This window comes from Hippocampus zosterae, chromosome 11 (genome assembly GCF_025434085.1).
Source record: "Hippocampus zosterae strain Florida chromosome 11, ASM2543408v3, whole genome shotgun sequence".
Classification (NCBI taxonomy): Eukaryota; Metazoa; Chordata; class Actinopteri; order Syngnathiformes; family Syngnathidae; genus Hippocampus; species Hippocampus zosterae.
The window spans coordinates 19,086,629-19,103,003 of record NC_067461.1 but is presented as its reverse complement, the minus strand read 5'-3'; the positions used below and the strand labels follow the sequence as shown (position 1 = coordinate 19,103,003).

Sequence of the window (16,375 nt, the reverse complement as noted above, 5' to 3'; positions counted from 1 at the left end):
TCGACCAAAAACAAAAGCAACTTTACTTATTTTTAATGGTGACACACAGCAGAATCAAAGGCAAAATAAAATTTAAAAAACATAGCTTTACTGTGATACTGGCACAAAAAAACACTGGAGCTATTCATTTAAATTGTTACAAGTAACGGTAGTTTCTAACAAGTGAGGCACACTAGCGCAGGATTTCCTTTTTTAGTAAGTACCGTTGATGATAGTAAGTAGAACCAGGGGTAATTACATGTGTGTCACACCAGCTATATTAAAGAAAGATAGAAAAATCCAACTTCTTAAGACAAAACTGGTAATGGTAGAATAGTCAAGTGAAATAATTTGATACGTTTTACATCATATGAATTCACCCTGTACGGTTTTAACAGACTCAACATTGAAAGACACCACACCGAGTGTTTTCGATGGCAGCAAAACAAGCTTCCTCGCTCACAAATATCGATGCCTCAGGGAAAGCTGTTTTGCATGTACCAAAAAAAAAAAGACAAACAAAAAACATTACATGAACATTATTGTGCCTACAATGATCAATGTGTGCATGTCCTGCTGCAACATACTACACAATCTGAACTTACTATACTGTAGTGTATTTGGCCACGACACACTATTATTTTAAAGGAGTTAAAGGTACATAAACAATGTTTTTTGTTTGTTTGATTTTTTTTAACTTTCAAAATGACAAAAAAATTGTTTTTTTCTTAAGAGAATGTGTCTCAACAAAGAAGGTGCTTGCATTATTTCAAAACCACCACAAGTCATTCACAGTATCTTTTAAATTCCTTATCATCATTCCTTAATAAAGAAAATGCACCCATGCTATTTTTACCCATTTCTTTATCTTTTAACTGTTGTGTTACATTCACAAACAAACCGAACAGAAATCTAACCGAGGCCAATCAAAATACAGTAGCTGAGATAGCTTGCTTTGTTGATTCGTGCTAGCTAAAAACGTGGCAAACAGCTTTCAATTTGTAACAAATACATTCTAACATGTAGATATTGTACACTGTATTAATTGAGAAATTAACCTTAATGTCTTTAGATGCCAATTAAATGTTGAGGAAGAAAATCGAATGTCGAGAATCCAATTCCATTATTTGTGGCTCGTTCAAACTACGCGAGAGACAGATTTTCATCCACTTTGTCAGTATTTCGCTTCCCTAAATAGGTCAATGTAACACTTGTTGAGTGGTTGCTAGTTAGTGTGGAAAAATGGGACACACTCCTTCCAAGCGTTAATGTTTGACATGTGGCTAAGCAAACAAATGTCAACATCTGTGAACAAGCACAAACAACAAAACCTCCACACTCGTCGTATTTGATTTGGAGATGGAATGCGTTTTGGTATCTTTTCCATTACATATGTTAAAAGTACACTGTGGTGTAATTCAGATATGGCACATATATAAATGTTATAGTGCATTTTCGATGATGACGTATGGCTGTGAATTTGTTGTTTGAGGTCTTGCAGTAGTTTTGGTCTTATGATGAACACAACGGAATGCACATGACGAACGATGAAACATAAGGATGACATTGATGGGAATATTTGAGGGACAGAATATTCAAATTGGCACACATCTACCTTGTCTGTCGTCTCAATTCTAATAGTGAATACAAATCAATTTAGTACCTGTGCCATGTGTGTACTTACAGGCTCTACAGTCTACACAGAAGAGTGGCACTTTGTTTTTCCTCGTGCAGCAAATGCCAAACAGTGGCCTTATCTTCTTCAGTGACTCGGGTTTCTTTCGCAACAGCAGCGACATTAACAGTGTACACAGGTCAACAAGTTCGACAATGAAAACAAAAAATAATAATGAGAACAATAAAATAAACTTGTTTGAGCTCACAGGACTGACTCTATGGCTTCCGGTACGGTTTCTGAGGCATTGGTTTTGTGCATAACAAGAGGTGAGGTCTCCTCCTGCGCCTGGATGTTGGCCACCGTTTCCACCCGCACCTCAGAAAGCTCCCCTCCCTTATCCTTCTCATCCTGCTGCTGCTGCTTTTTCATCTCCTGCTGGTTGATGTGATGCAGGATTCCAGCACCTAAAGCATCGCCTTCCACATTGACCACTGTGGTTGTGCGATCCCTGCACAGAGATGATACTAAGTCAACACATCATCTTAGATACATAGAACTATGTCTTTCAAAGCCATGTATCCCCCCGTCCCCTCACCACCCCCACGCATGGGTGACACAATAAAAGTTCCCCCTTTCATAGAATTCCTATTTATCCTGTTGCGATACCACACAGAGCTGAGATTAGATATTTAGTTCATGGCCTATAGCTCCTTCACGTGGAAATATTTTAACCTCTCAGTTTTTCATTTGGGCTTCAACTTAATCTTGACAGAAACGTCCCGGTTAAAGGATGTGGAAAAAAATGTAGCATCAACAATTTTGTGTAACAGATATAATTTGAGTTACACCTCTTTAAATGTCACTCCAAACAAAAGATTAATTTCATGTAATGCATTTTGAAGACATTCTGGTTCTTTCGCTGAATGCCAATCGATACTGTGTACATTTTTTTTAATATATCCTTGTTTCATTCACAATTTCGAAAATTTTAATAATCTCTGTGCTTTCAGTGGGCAAATGTTATGCTATACTCTGAGTATTAAACTGAGCAAAGAGGTTAAACAAATTTGAAAACAACTGGTTGACGCTCCTTAGGCAGCAAAAACCTCAACCAAACATTTCCTGTAGTTGCAGCCCGGACAATGATCAGAGTCAATTTTCCAAAACACTGTATGTCCTCTTTACGTCTCCAAAAACCATGTTGTCACGTACGCAAATGGTGAAACGACCTTGTTTTTTCCAGCATCATTTTAAAACAGCCGTTTGTATACTGCCCCTTAGTTCTTGCTTCCTTTGGATTCCTAAGCTGAAGTTGAGTTGACCAAATGTACTCACACAATCCAGTCAACAGCCAGCATAAGAGACAAATCGTTGGTTGGTAACCCGATGGCCTCCAGGATAATGGCAATGGTGATGATGCCACCAGCTGGGATTCCTGCAGCCCCAACGCTGGAGGCTGTGGCCGTCACCCTAGAAACAACAAGGAAACGTCGACATGTAGAACAAAATCCTACTTTTTCATAGTTCCTCTAGGAGGAGACTGTATAGACAGCGGCACAGTGCACTCACAAGATAGTAAAGATCTGTCCGGCATTGAGCTCAGTGTTGTTTAGCTGGGCGATGAAGACAGCAGCTACGCACTGGAATATGGCTGCTCCGTCCATGTTCACTGTGGCACCAATGGGGAGAATGAAGCGGCTGATGCGCTTGTCCACGCCATTGTTCTCCTCTACACACTTTATCATGGAGGGAAGAGTCGCTGAGCTGTGAGGGTTTTGAAAACAACAACAAAAACAACAACAAAAACGTCAATTGTGATTTCTTTTGAAATTCTCAATAAAATATCCATAATTTCTAGCCTTTGAAAGACAAAGTTGACGGTTTGGGTCACATGAATGGATCCCTGTCCATTCACTTTCGGTTGAACAACCTTTTAATATCCAGTATAAGGTTATTTATCATTTTCTCGAGCTTTCTGATTGGTCTACTTTCTGCTTTTTCAGCTTAAGTAGTAATTATCAATCATAAGACAAATTTGCCTTCAACATCTCTGAAGCCATCCATCCATCCATCCATCAATTTTCTAATCTCTTTATCCTCATGAGGGTCGCGGGCGTGATGGAGCCTATCAGAGTGGTTCACCCTGAAATGGTCGCGAGCCAATCGCAGGGTACACTTAGACAAACAACTATTCATACTCACAATCACACCTTGGAAAAATGTAAAGTATTCAATTAACCTACCATGCATGTTTTTGGAATGCAGGAGAAAACCCACGCAGGTGCGGGGAGAACATGCAAACTCCACACAGGAAGGCCGGGCCCTGGAATCGAACCCTACACCTCTGCACTGTGAGGCGGACATGCTAACCAGTCGATCACCGTGTCGCTGAGCTGAAGCCAGTTTAGCAAAAATATGTGTACAATATGTATCTATTCCTCCATAATCTGAGCAATTTTTGCGGACATGCTCGAGAAGGGCAAACGGCAGGATACACACCCTGAACAGGTTGCCAGCAAATCGCAGGGCACACATAGACTAACAAACATTCAAGCTCGCAATCACGCCTAGAGATAATTTTGTGTACAATTAGAACAGTTTTTCAGAACGACCATTTCCATTCCGCTGAGGGTTATAGTACGACAGGAAAGTAGGGTTATACCTGGAGCAGGTGGCGAAGGCGGTCGTGAAAGGCGTAATGAGGCCCGACAGAAAACTGAAGGGGTTCTTGCGCGTAAAGCCGAAGTAGATCAGTGGCAGGACAATGCCACCATGTATTATGTGCCCCAGGATGGAAGCAAATATGTATTTTCCCAAACTTGTGACCAGTAGAACCACATCCTCCATCTCCACAATCTTACTGCCCACCAGGAACACAATGCCAAACGGGATATACCTGAGGATTGGGAAAACAGGGTTCTAGTTCTGAAAACATCCCTCGTGGTGGGTCTTTGAGGTTATGTAACTGAAAAAAATGTCACCAATTTTGTACTTTAAAAACCTCATCGATGAGCACTCACCACATGATCCAGGATACTAGTACCATGGTTGCCTCATTGAAAGCGTTGAAGAATCGGATAAGCTCCTCGCCTTCATCTCCAAGTTTCCTCAGTGCCACGCCAAACACCATAGCGAACAACACCAGACCCAGGATGTTCATGCCATCATTGTCTGTCCCATAGGGCACCTAAAAACCATGAATTGGGCAGATCAAGGAGAGACGAGCTGTAATTCTGAATTGCAATTACTGTAGTCAAAAGCTATAAGCCGGAAACCTGTCTTACCCTAAAATATGCACATACAGTAGTTAATCAAGTCACGGCCACCTTATTGCCAAAATAGGTTTATCTAATGAAAATATTTTTTAATAATGTGGTGTATTATTAATACTATTCATGTAAAAAACTGTTAGGAGAACAAATACTGTAAAATGGTTGCATAAGTGTACACAAAAAAATAGAGAATAGATGGATGATTGGATACATTCTACAGTATTACCATCCTTCCAATCACTGAAGGTACAAAAGTTAATTATTGTTGTTTTGTTGTTTTAAAGTCTTACTGTACTGTTACTGGACTTGGATCTCTTACATGGTAAAAACCGAATACAATATTTAATTATATTCCCACTCTCGATGATAGTCAATAATTCTAAGGTGGAATTACTGCCACCATAACCTTCAATTTGTTTTCATTAAAAAAAAATTGCTTTGACTGTATGCTAGGGCTGGATTTTTACTGCTTTTCCTTTTTTTTAATTGTTTTTTTTTTCTTGAAATTAGTTTGGGACTATACAGCCAGCACGGTGCAGCACATTCAGTGAGCTGGATAATGGTTAACAAAAAGGACATGGACAAATCCCCTCTGTCTGCACCCATTGTCCTGAGGGATCCCATAGCGCCATCAGCTTCATTCCAACATGGCCCATGACAGACAATTACCATGGACCAATGCTTAAGATGACTGAGAACCCCAAAGTGTGTGTGTGTGTGTGTGTGTGTGTGTGTGTGTGTGTGTGTGTGTGTGTGTGTGTGTGTGTGTGTGTGTGTGTGTGTGTGTGTGTGTGCGTGTGTGTGTGTGTGTGTGTGTGTGTGTGTGCGTGTGTGTGTGTGTGTGTGTGTGAGTGTGTGAAAGAAGGAAGATGTTTACATAGATTGTGTGACTGACTGTCTAGTCGAATGTGTAACCCGGATTATGGCATGAGGCAATGGGGAGTGGACGCAACCAAAATCTACATTGACTAAAAGAGTAGCGTCGTTAAAAATTGCTTAATTAAAACAGAACTGAATATTGACGGGACCTGAATGCGAGCGGACGCATTCTTTGGCCGTTTTAAAGAAGTGTTTCGGGAGAAAGGGAGTCATTCTAGGCAGTGAGTGTGCTCAGAGGCTTGAACGTGTTATGCGCATTTCGTTTAAAATCACTTGTTGCTCAAATGTAGTCACCTTCCTTAGACCTCTAGCACTGTGCCTGGCTAACGTAGCTGTTAGCTTAACGTACCGCCGGGATTTCGCCGACCGTATAACGTCGTCGGAGTCTCGTTCAACATTCTTCTGGTGAGTGTACATGAATGTTAGTAACATCTCACAGTACTTGGAAGTACTTAATTGCTGTAGTAATTTTATTGCCGGCGCTCGTGTGCTCTTGGCCCAATTAGTCCGGGTCTTTTGTGGAGCTCTAATTGAGGACAGCACTGGGATTGGCGTGCCTTCAGTGGAGTGGATTCCATTACGGTGCCCTGACTTCCAAAAGTGCTGGAAAAGGGGGTACAGTGGTGGTGGTGAGCCAACCAAAGAACATACAGTATATTACATTTAATAAATTTTATTTTATTTGTGTTGGTGATGTTTAGAATAATTTATTTTGTACGACAGGAGTTGACAAGAACATTTTGTGTTTAGTTATTTCATTCAGATTGAAAGAAAAAAAAAGGAAACACACCAGTGTTGAGAAAGGTGATCACCAATTATTTTGCTTGAGGGAAAGGTCAACTAAGAGGTTGAGACTAAATTGGATTTATTTACTTTTTTCACTGTGTTTGTCGTGATAATAATTTTGTTGTCCTGTGTTTATGTTTGATATAAAAGATAATTGTTCTTACAACTGTTGTCTTGTTTCTTTGCCCATGCCACCCCCTCAATGGTGACATCATTGGCTCCAGTGAATTGAACCTAGTGTCCCCTTACTGGTCCAGGTAGAAACCTGTTGTCTGCCCCAGAGTGTTTTATCATCTCCAGCAATTATAAAACAGACGTAGCCCTTGTTGCAAATGCATAATGCGACAAGCCTCCATCCTCATCCATTTTTTTTAATACTCCAACCTTATTGGACAGCCTGGAATGGTCACCAGTCAATCACAGGGCATATGTAGACAAACAACAGTTCATACTCACATTCACATCCACAGACTTCCGTTCACCTAACACTCAAGAAGCCGGTCTACCTGGAGAAAGCCCACACAACCAGTGGGAAAACATGTAAACTGCACATGGGAGGTTTAGAACCACTAACAAGCATTCCACAGTGCTGCCGCCTGAACCACACTATAAAAGTTTATTTGACCTGTACTGTTGTGAGCAGGCTAACTGTCTCGCCACCGTTAATTCACTTCAGCCTTGATGTACATAAGTGGAAAGAATAACGTGACCTCCAACATATCTGTTTTCTTTTAGTTGAAGTTCAAGACGTTTATGAGCATACAGGCTTTGATTACCTCCAGACGGGACAAAAGTGGCCTTAAGGAGAAAGCATCCTTTTTGCTTAGATTTGATTGCTATCTGCATAGCAGTGAAAGGAAATATGCTTAAGACAAACTTTGGGAGCAACAATACAATGAAAACAGCAGGGGCCCCAAAATTGCACCATGTGGAACACCATCGGCCAGTGGGGCAGAGTGGTAGAGCAACCAAGGCTAACACATAAAGTCCTGCCTGGGTGCAAAGTATGTTTATAGGGAACAAATAGACACAGCTATGTCATCAACCTCCAATTATTCATCCACCCTCTTTCTCCATCTCATCGATTTCAGATGCAAGTCGCCCTTTATTCATCAGAATAAAGGGCTGATGCATTACTGATTTGAGATGGATAAATTCCACAAAATAAAGAAATTTACCCCGTGCTATCTGAGCTTCACGCATATTTTGAACTGCTATATCTCTCTTTTTGAGAGTTTACACTTCAAGTTATGGGTTCATTATCCATATTGTCCCTTTGTCATAGTCCCTCATTTTTCTTTTTTTATTAATAATTTAGTTACTGAAACCTTCTTAAATGAAGTACCTGGCTATTTGTCGTATGTGGGTGAGAATTTATGGCCCCCGCTCCCTGACAAATGAATTTCACTGATTACTTGTGTATGTTCATTATTCATGGCAGTTATCAGTTCATTTCCCCCACAAAGAGCGAGTGTTTACTGTGTAAGCAAGAAAAAAAAGAAAAAAAAATTACATGCAATACCTCTGAAAACTTTTATTTACAAGAATGGCTACGCCTCCCGAACAGGTTACAATTAGACTTTAACAGTCTCTGAACAACATACTGTCAACAATATCTGGCCACACTTAGAAATACACACACACACACACACAATTCAACATGAGCAGAGCTTCACACATTCACTCATACTCCTTGCAAATGTATCTGAATGTGTGCATATAGAAGTGTATTAGTGTGTGGCAGTCAAGGGAATTGATACCTTTTGATAGAGGATGGTCCCATTGGTGTCATTTCCTGAAGCAACCATCTTGTAGTTAGTGGCATACTGCATCACAAAAAAGAAAAAAAGTTTTTTTGTTCTTATCTTAGTGAATAAATATGTGATCTTTAACATGATTACTGAATGGCTTCCTCTCACATAACTTGCACCTCCAGAGAGAGAATGATAAATGGGCTTCCGATAATTGGGTTTCTATTGTTACCACCCCAATTCTAACCAGAATAATAAAAAGCAATATACTGTATCATGCATTTACTTCCCATTAAAAAACACATGGTGGAAGTAATGTTACCTTTAAAATACTGTACCAACTTCCCAAAAATATGTTGCTAGGTGTGTTGGTATGTACTTATGTCAATCTATAGTAATGGTGGATAGGCTCCATTCACGTTGCATCACCACTAGAATTGGTAAGTGGCAGTGTTCAAATCTCACATTAACTCGACCAACACCAAAATGATCATTACAAATTTCATTAACAGCATGCTAGTTTGTTGTAGAGCAAAGAAAGACCATAATAATATTTCTCACTGTTGCGTTTAAATTTACCCAAAGTTGCCTTTGTCAGCATCTTGGAGGGATGAATTGGAAATGAAATGGAATTTGAGGACCATTTGAATGGCTTCATTTGCAACAACGCTATCCTCTCAACCTTACTCAATGACAGACTGTATAGAAAGGATGATGACACAGAAAGAAGTGCATATTTTAAAGACCGGGCATAGAATCTTGTGCTGGTGTGGCTATGGTCAAACAAATGGACTCTGAATGATTGGGAAATGTTTCCTTAAAGATCAAGCTATATGTTTTTTCTGTGCCTCTCTGCTTGCTTGGTTTAATCCTCAATTGGTGATGTGAGCGGTGTGGTGGGAAGTGCACTCCGTGACTTGCCTGCACTTTGAAACGCACTCCTCTCTCCATGCAAGGAGTCACGTTTATGATTCACTTCTCCAATTTCCACTGTTTTGTTTGCGGGACTTTGTCCACTGCTATGCATATATGCGGTCCTTTGTGGATAAGCATCTTCGTCTTGCACCCTTTTACCCCAAATACAGACCATAGTGGATTCCTATTTTATAGTCTGATAGAGCAGAGATAATAATTGTCGAAAGTGGGCCACGTTCAAAAGCAACGAGGCGAGGTGAGTTGCTAGGCTGGTGTGAATGGAATGATTTTGCCATGGAAACGCCTGGTGGGTAGAAGCCAAAGAGTCCTCATTAAGAGGCATTATAAGACTGAGCCAGTAAGTACAGCGGCTGTAAATGAACATGAAGTGGCATCAGTGGTGTCGGAGAAATAAATTCTGCTGGTTAATCTACACATGAAACTGGTGCTCGTGAAAAATGGGTGACCCATGAGCATGGAGAGGAGAGTGGATGAAGTGAGGCACTCACAGAGCGGAAAGCTGCAGCCACCAAGTTAGATGGGAATAAATTCCTGAAAAAGATTGAGAAGAATTAGTCTTTCAAAACGTGTCAGCTTTAATGCAATGCAGCGGACTCTCAATTTGAAAGACCAGTCCACAATCTACTGCACATTGAAGGTTTGTCATCACACGCTCTTAACACATTGGTATGGATCGTTTATCAGGTCCACTGCTTCTCCTCATATCCCCTGACAAAGCAATTTCTCAGGCGACATTGTTCTGGCGCTAGACGTTAACAAAGATAATGTATAACTAAAAGGTCTACACATTATTTGAGCTTGTAAAAGATTGTGATTTTTGAACAAATTCTCTTCTGCACCATTCTGAGAGCGGGTATATTCAGAGAGATAGAGTGTGCTGCGCTCCCATTCATTTTTGAATGCAGCAAGCACTGGCGCACCGTGTCCCCAGTTAAATCGCCTAGTGCCACGCACCATCTTTATTGTACCTTAAATAGTCGAACCACAAATTTGAGGGGCGTTCTCAGTTTCCAAATGGTCGCAATGCACCAGTGCGCGCTCAGATTATTTCCGAAGGTGCCCCTAAATGTTCAAGACAATGACAGACAGGAATTGTATTGGAACAGAACGGCTACTTGTGCACTTTTAAAAAATGTTTATAAACTTAAATAATCATAAACATAAATATATAAATTGTTTGTGTGTTGAGGGGGGGCTAGAAATATTTCTGACAGAACTATCTTTTTTTCTCACGTCACCCTTTGTCAATTGTAAATCTGCATGCTTTTGGCCTTTACACCACCTACGACGACGGGTATTTAATGAAAGTGATTTCACTGGGGTTACTTGATGTATTTCAACGCAAACTGGCTGGCAACCCGTAAATTCTAAAATGATTCGGTTAGGTTTTTTTTCCATCTCGTTTTTCTAGTCTAGCGTTACTCGGGCCTCCCTCCCAGACACCACACTGATTCTATTTTCTTTGTTATCAGTTAAGCACACAAAGGATTACTGGAAGCTTTGGGTTCTTTCCACGTATTAGTGTGAGTGGGGTAACTTTATCCCCGGAGGTCACACAACATGGTGCAAAGAAACACAACTTTTTCCCACAGTGAGGACATGTCTGATGAGTTCAGCACATAAAACCTGGACAACGATTCAGTCGTTTCACACGGCACATCTTTTGTAAAACTGATGGGACATTATTAGTTTCAATCCTACATTGCTGTCACACAAAGTTTCTTATTAAAGTCTTTGAGTCAAAATGTTTCGTGAACAGCACATGACCAAGGCAAGGAACTGTTAACTTTGAGAAGTTGCAATGATGGAGACAGTTTTTTTTAAAGATCTCACATTAAATGGCATCTTTATTCCTTAATGAATAGCAGAAATAGGCCACGCCGGAGCCATTTAGAGGGAAGGCAATAGTTGTTGTTGTTCTGTTTCAGCGGTTTTGTTTGCGACAAACACACATGAGAATATGAACATCTGTTCCCCAGGACTTGGATGCACTGAATCATATTCTGAACTTGTATGGTTCTGAAATCTGCAGACTTGAGGCAATTAGTGGAGCTCAGAGATCAAAGTAAGCATGGTGAAAATGCATTTAGCTGTTATGCTGCACACAAATGGAATAAGCGACCAAAAGAAGTGAAATCAGCCCCGAGTGTAACTGCTTTTAAATACAGCTCAAAAACCTTGCTGCTTCCCTTTCATTGGGGTCATAAACATTTTCTTTGGGTTATTTTTAGAACCCTACATTTATTTCTTGACTTTTAAATGTTTTAGGGTTTCTGTTCATGTATTTTAATGTTGTGTACAGTATACACATGAGTGTATATGTAGTATAATATTGTGTTGGAGTGAAATGTAACTCAGAATCCCTCCTAAGGCAAAGTACATGACGAAGTTGCACAACAGTGTAAAGTTACAAGTCGCAGCTTATTTAAAACTGTTTGGATGTCACTCCTGGCATTTATCATCTGCGGTAAAAAAAAAAAAAGTCACTAAAATAACAACTCTTGTGGTCGACATTTGCACACTGATTTAGCATAGAATCCTGATTTATTAAAGGATGTGGTGGCACATTTAATACATACTGTGGTGATAAGCGAGAAGTGCCGACCAGACCAGTATGTGCCTGGTTGAAACTGAATAGAGCTGCAGCAGATGAAGCCTTGTACCCAAAATACACAGCTCTTCCACAACAGCTGTCATCTCACTCGTACGGTGAGAATTTGTTATCAGGCAGCTTCTCAACCATGCAGGACTAACTAAAAACAGGAAAGCAGCCTCCAACCAATGGCGAATCAACTCCTCCTTCCTTTCAAGCCGATTTCTATTTTTAAGATCATATGTTGTGATTTGAAGCTGGTGATCAAATTCTGCTACAAAGTTCATCACGTGGCTGAATGTTCATTTAATATTTTTAGAGGGGAGAGAGATGACCATGTTCTAATTTCCTAACAGCGTTTACACCTTTTGACAAAGCTGCCTTTCCTTCACCCGCATGGTTTTGTCAAATACTGTAAAATCAAAGCAGGCCGCACTGACCTGCTCTCCACCCGAGTCACTTTGCACTCGAACTTCGACACGTGCAGTTCAGATAATCACCTAGCATCAGTGGTGGGAAGTACAACTTTGTCAAATATCCTAAGTACTTCTTTTTCTGATCCAGATTTTTTTCTGATCTGATATCCTAAATTCTTCTTTTTACTTTTACTCCCAACATTGGAAAACTATATATACTGCTGTTGCTTCATACACTTGTAAGCTTTGGTTAAATTGTTAATTTTTATCATTTTATATTTAAGCATTATATGTTTTTATCATTTAGGTAACTAACATAAAACCATTTAGATTGTTAATTATTATCATTTTATATTTAAGCAATATATTTTTTTAAATCATTTAGGTAACTAACATAAAACAATATAATGCTTAATTAAATATAAAATGATAATAATTAACAATTTAACCAAAGCTTACACACTTGTTGTTTGGGGAGGAAGTGTACGCTACCTGGCCAAGTCCAGAAATGAGTCGGTGGTCTCCTTATCGCTGCTGACGCTCTCCAGACCCAGGCTGTTGGTATTGAGGGCGCCCGCGCCCACCCCGGGTTTGACGATAAACGCCAACGCCACGCCGATCCCGGAGGCGATGAGGGTCGTAACCAGGAAGTAAGCGACCGCGATGCCCCCCAATTTGCCCAGTGAGCGGGTGTCCAGGCTGGCCGCGCCGGAGACGAGGCTGCACACGACCAGGGGCAGGATAATCATCTTCAGCATCCGGAGGAGCATCTCACCCGGGAAGGCGAAGTAGGTCATCTGAGCCTTGGTCAGACTCATGTTGCGCACCCCCATTCCGAGCCCGACACCCACCACAACCCCGGAGACCGTCATGATCACCAGAAGGTTCCGGCGAAGAAACCCCACCAGTTTCTCCTGCAAGCTTTTCGAGGCACGTTTACCTTGCAGGCGCTCTTCAGAGCCGGCCATGGCGTGGCCGTTGATTTCGCTCTTTTTCTCCATCTTTTTTTTCTCCCGCCCCCCAACCCCCTTCTGCAAGCACGGCAGCGTGGGAAGCTTGAACTGAGTTTGTGCTCAACGAAAGCGTGGTTTGGACGCACATTCAACAACGAGGGTTGGACTCGGTGTGTGTGTGGGGGGGGGGGGGGGGGGCGGGGGTGGATTAAGTCGGGGGATTGCAACCAATCGGGTTGCCAGGAGCATGCGCTGGTAGACAGACCGCGCTGTCCGCAGATGATGCAAGATTATAAAGTATTGCTCCGGTTTCATGTTTCCGATATTCTGGAAACATGCAAGAATGATGACGACTCAATTTATGGAAAACTGCTTGTTATTGTAGAAACTGGTCCTTTTATTCCACCGGACCATTTTCTCTAGCGTGTTCAAGACCTGGAGGAGGAAGCCAATTCCAACGATGCTACACTACCATTCTAATAACACATACCAGTAGAGTGATGACCAGGATTCAGTAGCTTGGAATCACGCAGATTTATTTTCCTAACAGGTCATCTAATACAGACGTCTGTTCCTGAGGTTCCCTAACAAACAGTCTAGACAAGCTGCACCGCCACTGGACAGACTCGTCACCCTCAGGTGGACAGACAGAATATATTACAACAGATCATTGTTTATTCATGAGCCTAGACTAACGCGGATTGGTCCACGCATTCTGGAGTCCGGTCTTCTTGGTGTTTCCACGTATTCTGGTCTTCTTGGTGTTTCCACGTATTCTGGTCTTCTTGGTGTTTTCCCGCCACTGCCCGCGCAGCAGTGGCCCGCACGGACGGCCGTTATGTCGCTCCCTTGGTGTTTTTCACTGAGATAAAGAACTGCCGTTATGTGCGTTACTCCCTGAGATGAAGAACTGAGAGAACATGTCTGTTATATTCTTACACACTGAATAAAGAGCAATAAAGCGTGGTTAACATAAGCAAAAGCATAAAATGAATTATTCCTTCATTATTTTTGGGAGCATTTGCAAGTAAAAGATTTTCGGGTGAAATCACAATGACAGTCCCTCTCTGATTTGTTTTTTGGAACTGCATGCTGGACAGACCAAATATGAGACCCACATGCGAAATAACCATCCGCCAACTATGTAACATTTAATTGTGGAGCTATAGCGTTATTTTTTTTTTTTAGTCATTAGGTTCGGTGGTGTGGGGGCGGTACAGGCAACAGTAGCTACAGGTGGGCCTGGGGTCAAGATCAACAGAATCTGACGGTTGGGGGTCAGCAAAGTAGGCAGTTGATGGTGGTGAACACGATTTTGCGTTGATTTTGCTGCACTGCGAATCGGCCAGTGTTAAAAGTTGCATTAACATCACTCAGTAATAAAATAATCTCTGTAGCCTAGGATGTAACACTGATATGTTGTTAAAATGGCCTGTTATTTTCCTCCTCGCTTCCAAGCTGGAATTAAACTTTCACATGGCATTCGATGAATAAAATTGCGTGAAAACTTGCTTGCCGCTTGACTTTTTTGTTTCCTATTGTTGAAAACAGATGAACCGATAGTTGTATTTTGTGTCACATGGGTGACGCAGCCACCTGGGTTGGGGGGGGGGGGGGGGGCAGAACGTGGAGGGAGTTTTGTCTCGAGTTGATGAGAATTGCAATGGATAGGTTTGTGATCTGCCTGAATAAGAACCCTAATGGGGAGTTCTTGCAATGGTAATTACGGAATTAACGTTGAATTAAAATAATAAAAAAGGAGGAATGATGGAGGAAAATGTGGAGACAGTTGTTTTCAATATGATTTATTATTTTTAATTCTGCATTTATATTTCTGTGCGAAACGTGCTCAACTCTGCATGGCTCCAAGGAGCCGACAGTTTACAGTAGACGATCAGATAAGAGGAAACCAACGGAGGCGACCCTTCTGCATTTCTCAAGATATGCCGAATTGGCGTATTAAAAGTGCTTTGACGTATTAAAAATGATTATCAGGCTTATGCACTTGCTAAGGATGTGATGAAATATTAAAACATCATGTACTTTGGCGCAAAAGCTAGGTAGGGTGTGGCCAGTTTGCTGATACCCCAAAATCCCGCTTTGTGGCCTCACCTTCATGTAACCTAGGGACCTCAAGAGCAGATAAAAAGAGAGGTTTAGGGAGGGGCTGCTTTAGGATAGCTGAGGGAAATGTCCGCAGCCTTCTTCCTACTCTCCTCGCAAACAAAAACAACAACTCTCTTCCTTTTTGTTTATGCATATTTGTCAAGTCATATTATGAACCTGACACATCTTCAAGACGATAAGGCCTTTCTTTTGACCGCAAATGTTATTACGACAAGGTTTCGTGATTTACTGAATGCATTTAGAATTAAGGATTTGTCCACTGTTATTAGGGTCTCTGATCTAATTTTATTGCCAGTTTTCACATGAAAATGACGAAACAACATACACTGTTACCTACTGCTGTTTTATAGGAGCTCTCTAAAATGGATTTCATAAAATCAATCTAAATTTTGTAATGCATCTTATTTAATGTAGTGAGGCATGGGGTATTCCCCACTAGGGATGTAGTGTTGGAATGAGCATATTCCTGTTCATCTAAACCAGGGGTGCCCATTAGGTAGATCCTGATCTACCGGTAGATCTAAGACCGGTCCCAAGTAGATCCGAGGAGTGTCGAGGAGAAAAAAAAAATTGTGTGTTTTTGTACATGTTAGTAATATTTTTGTGTTAATGTACGCTGCACCCTAATCATCCTCAGTCTCATTTTCACACACAAAAAAAATAAATAAATAAATAAATAAAACAGGTAAATCTTGAATTTACGGTGGCGCGTGAGTACGTCACCGGAAGTTGTTTGCGCTCAGCAGTCTGCAATTGCAGCTTGTAATCAGAGCTGTTGCGCTCTATCTTTTATCGTCATTATTCTCATTCAGAGTTTGCTTCATGTACAATTCGCCGAGGGCACGGGCAAAGAATAGGAATCTCGGAGGGCCCAGGGAACCACTTTAAAACTGTACGTGTGAGCTACGATAGTTAACAGGCTGCAAAAGTGCATCGCATGCCTCCGTTTCAGGCTGTTTCTCATCATGGCGTTCATGTGTGCGTGTGTGTAAGGGTAGATCCCGGGAGGTTAGTTGATCGAAAAGTAGATCTCCGGTCCAAAAAGTTTGGGCACTCCTGATCTAA

General features: G+C 41.2%; 1 protein-coding gene and 1 long non-coding RNA gene across 5 annotated transcripts; one reads left to right on the top strand and one right to left on the bottom strand.

Moving 5' to 3' along the window:
• Nucleotides 1–13,360, bottom strand: slc1a4 (solute carrier family 1 member 4). 4 transcript variants are annotated; one of them, XM_052081091.1, is made up of 8 exons: nt 12,723–13,360; nt 9,710–9,752; nt 8,295–8,360; nt 4,618–4,784; nt 4,260–4,493; nt 3,167–3,361; nt 2,933–3,067; nt 1–2,105 (listed from the first exon to the last, which is right to left on the bottom strand). In XM_052081091.1, the coding sequence occupies exons 1-8, from the start codon at nt 13,229–13,231 to the stop codon at nt 1,859–1,861; spliced, it is 1,596 nt and encodes a 531-aa protein (XP_051937051.1). In that variant the 5' UTR covers nt 13,232–13,360; the 3' UTR covers nt 1–1,858. The 4 variants fall into 4 exon arrangements, with proteins under 4 accessions (XP_051937051.1, XP_051937054.1, XP_051937053.1 ...); XM_052081094.1 differs by lacking the exon at nt 9,710–9,752 and having other exon boundaries at nt 12,723–12,864; XM_052081093.1 differs by lacking the exons at nt 9,710–9,752; nt 12,723–13,360 and adding an exon at nt 8,865–8,975.
• On the top strand, nt 5,898–6,700 carry LOC127610737 (uncharacterized). The gene is made up of 2 exons (XR_007965007.1): nt 5,898–6,153; nt 6,255–6,700. It is a non-coding gene; the product is annotated as an uncharacterized LOC127610737 (long non-coding RNA).
• Nucleotides 13,361–16,375: the final 3,015 nt, after the last annotated feature.

Excerpts from the sequence above, each read along its gene's own strand:
- slc1a4 (XM_052081091.1), bottom strand. The coding sequence starts at position 13,231 with ATGGAGAAAAAGAGCGAAATCAACGGCCACGCCATGGCCGGCTCTGAA. Across the intron at positions 4,494-4,617 it reads CTAGTATCCTGGATCATGTG|GTATATCCCGTTTGGCATTG; the intron begins GTGAGTGCTCAT and ends CCCAATCCTCAG. Across the intron at positions 2,106-2,932 it reads CTGGCTGTTGACTGGATTGT|GGATCGCACAACCACAGTGG; the intron begins GTGAGTACATTT and ends ATCTCTGTGCAG.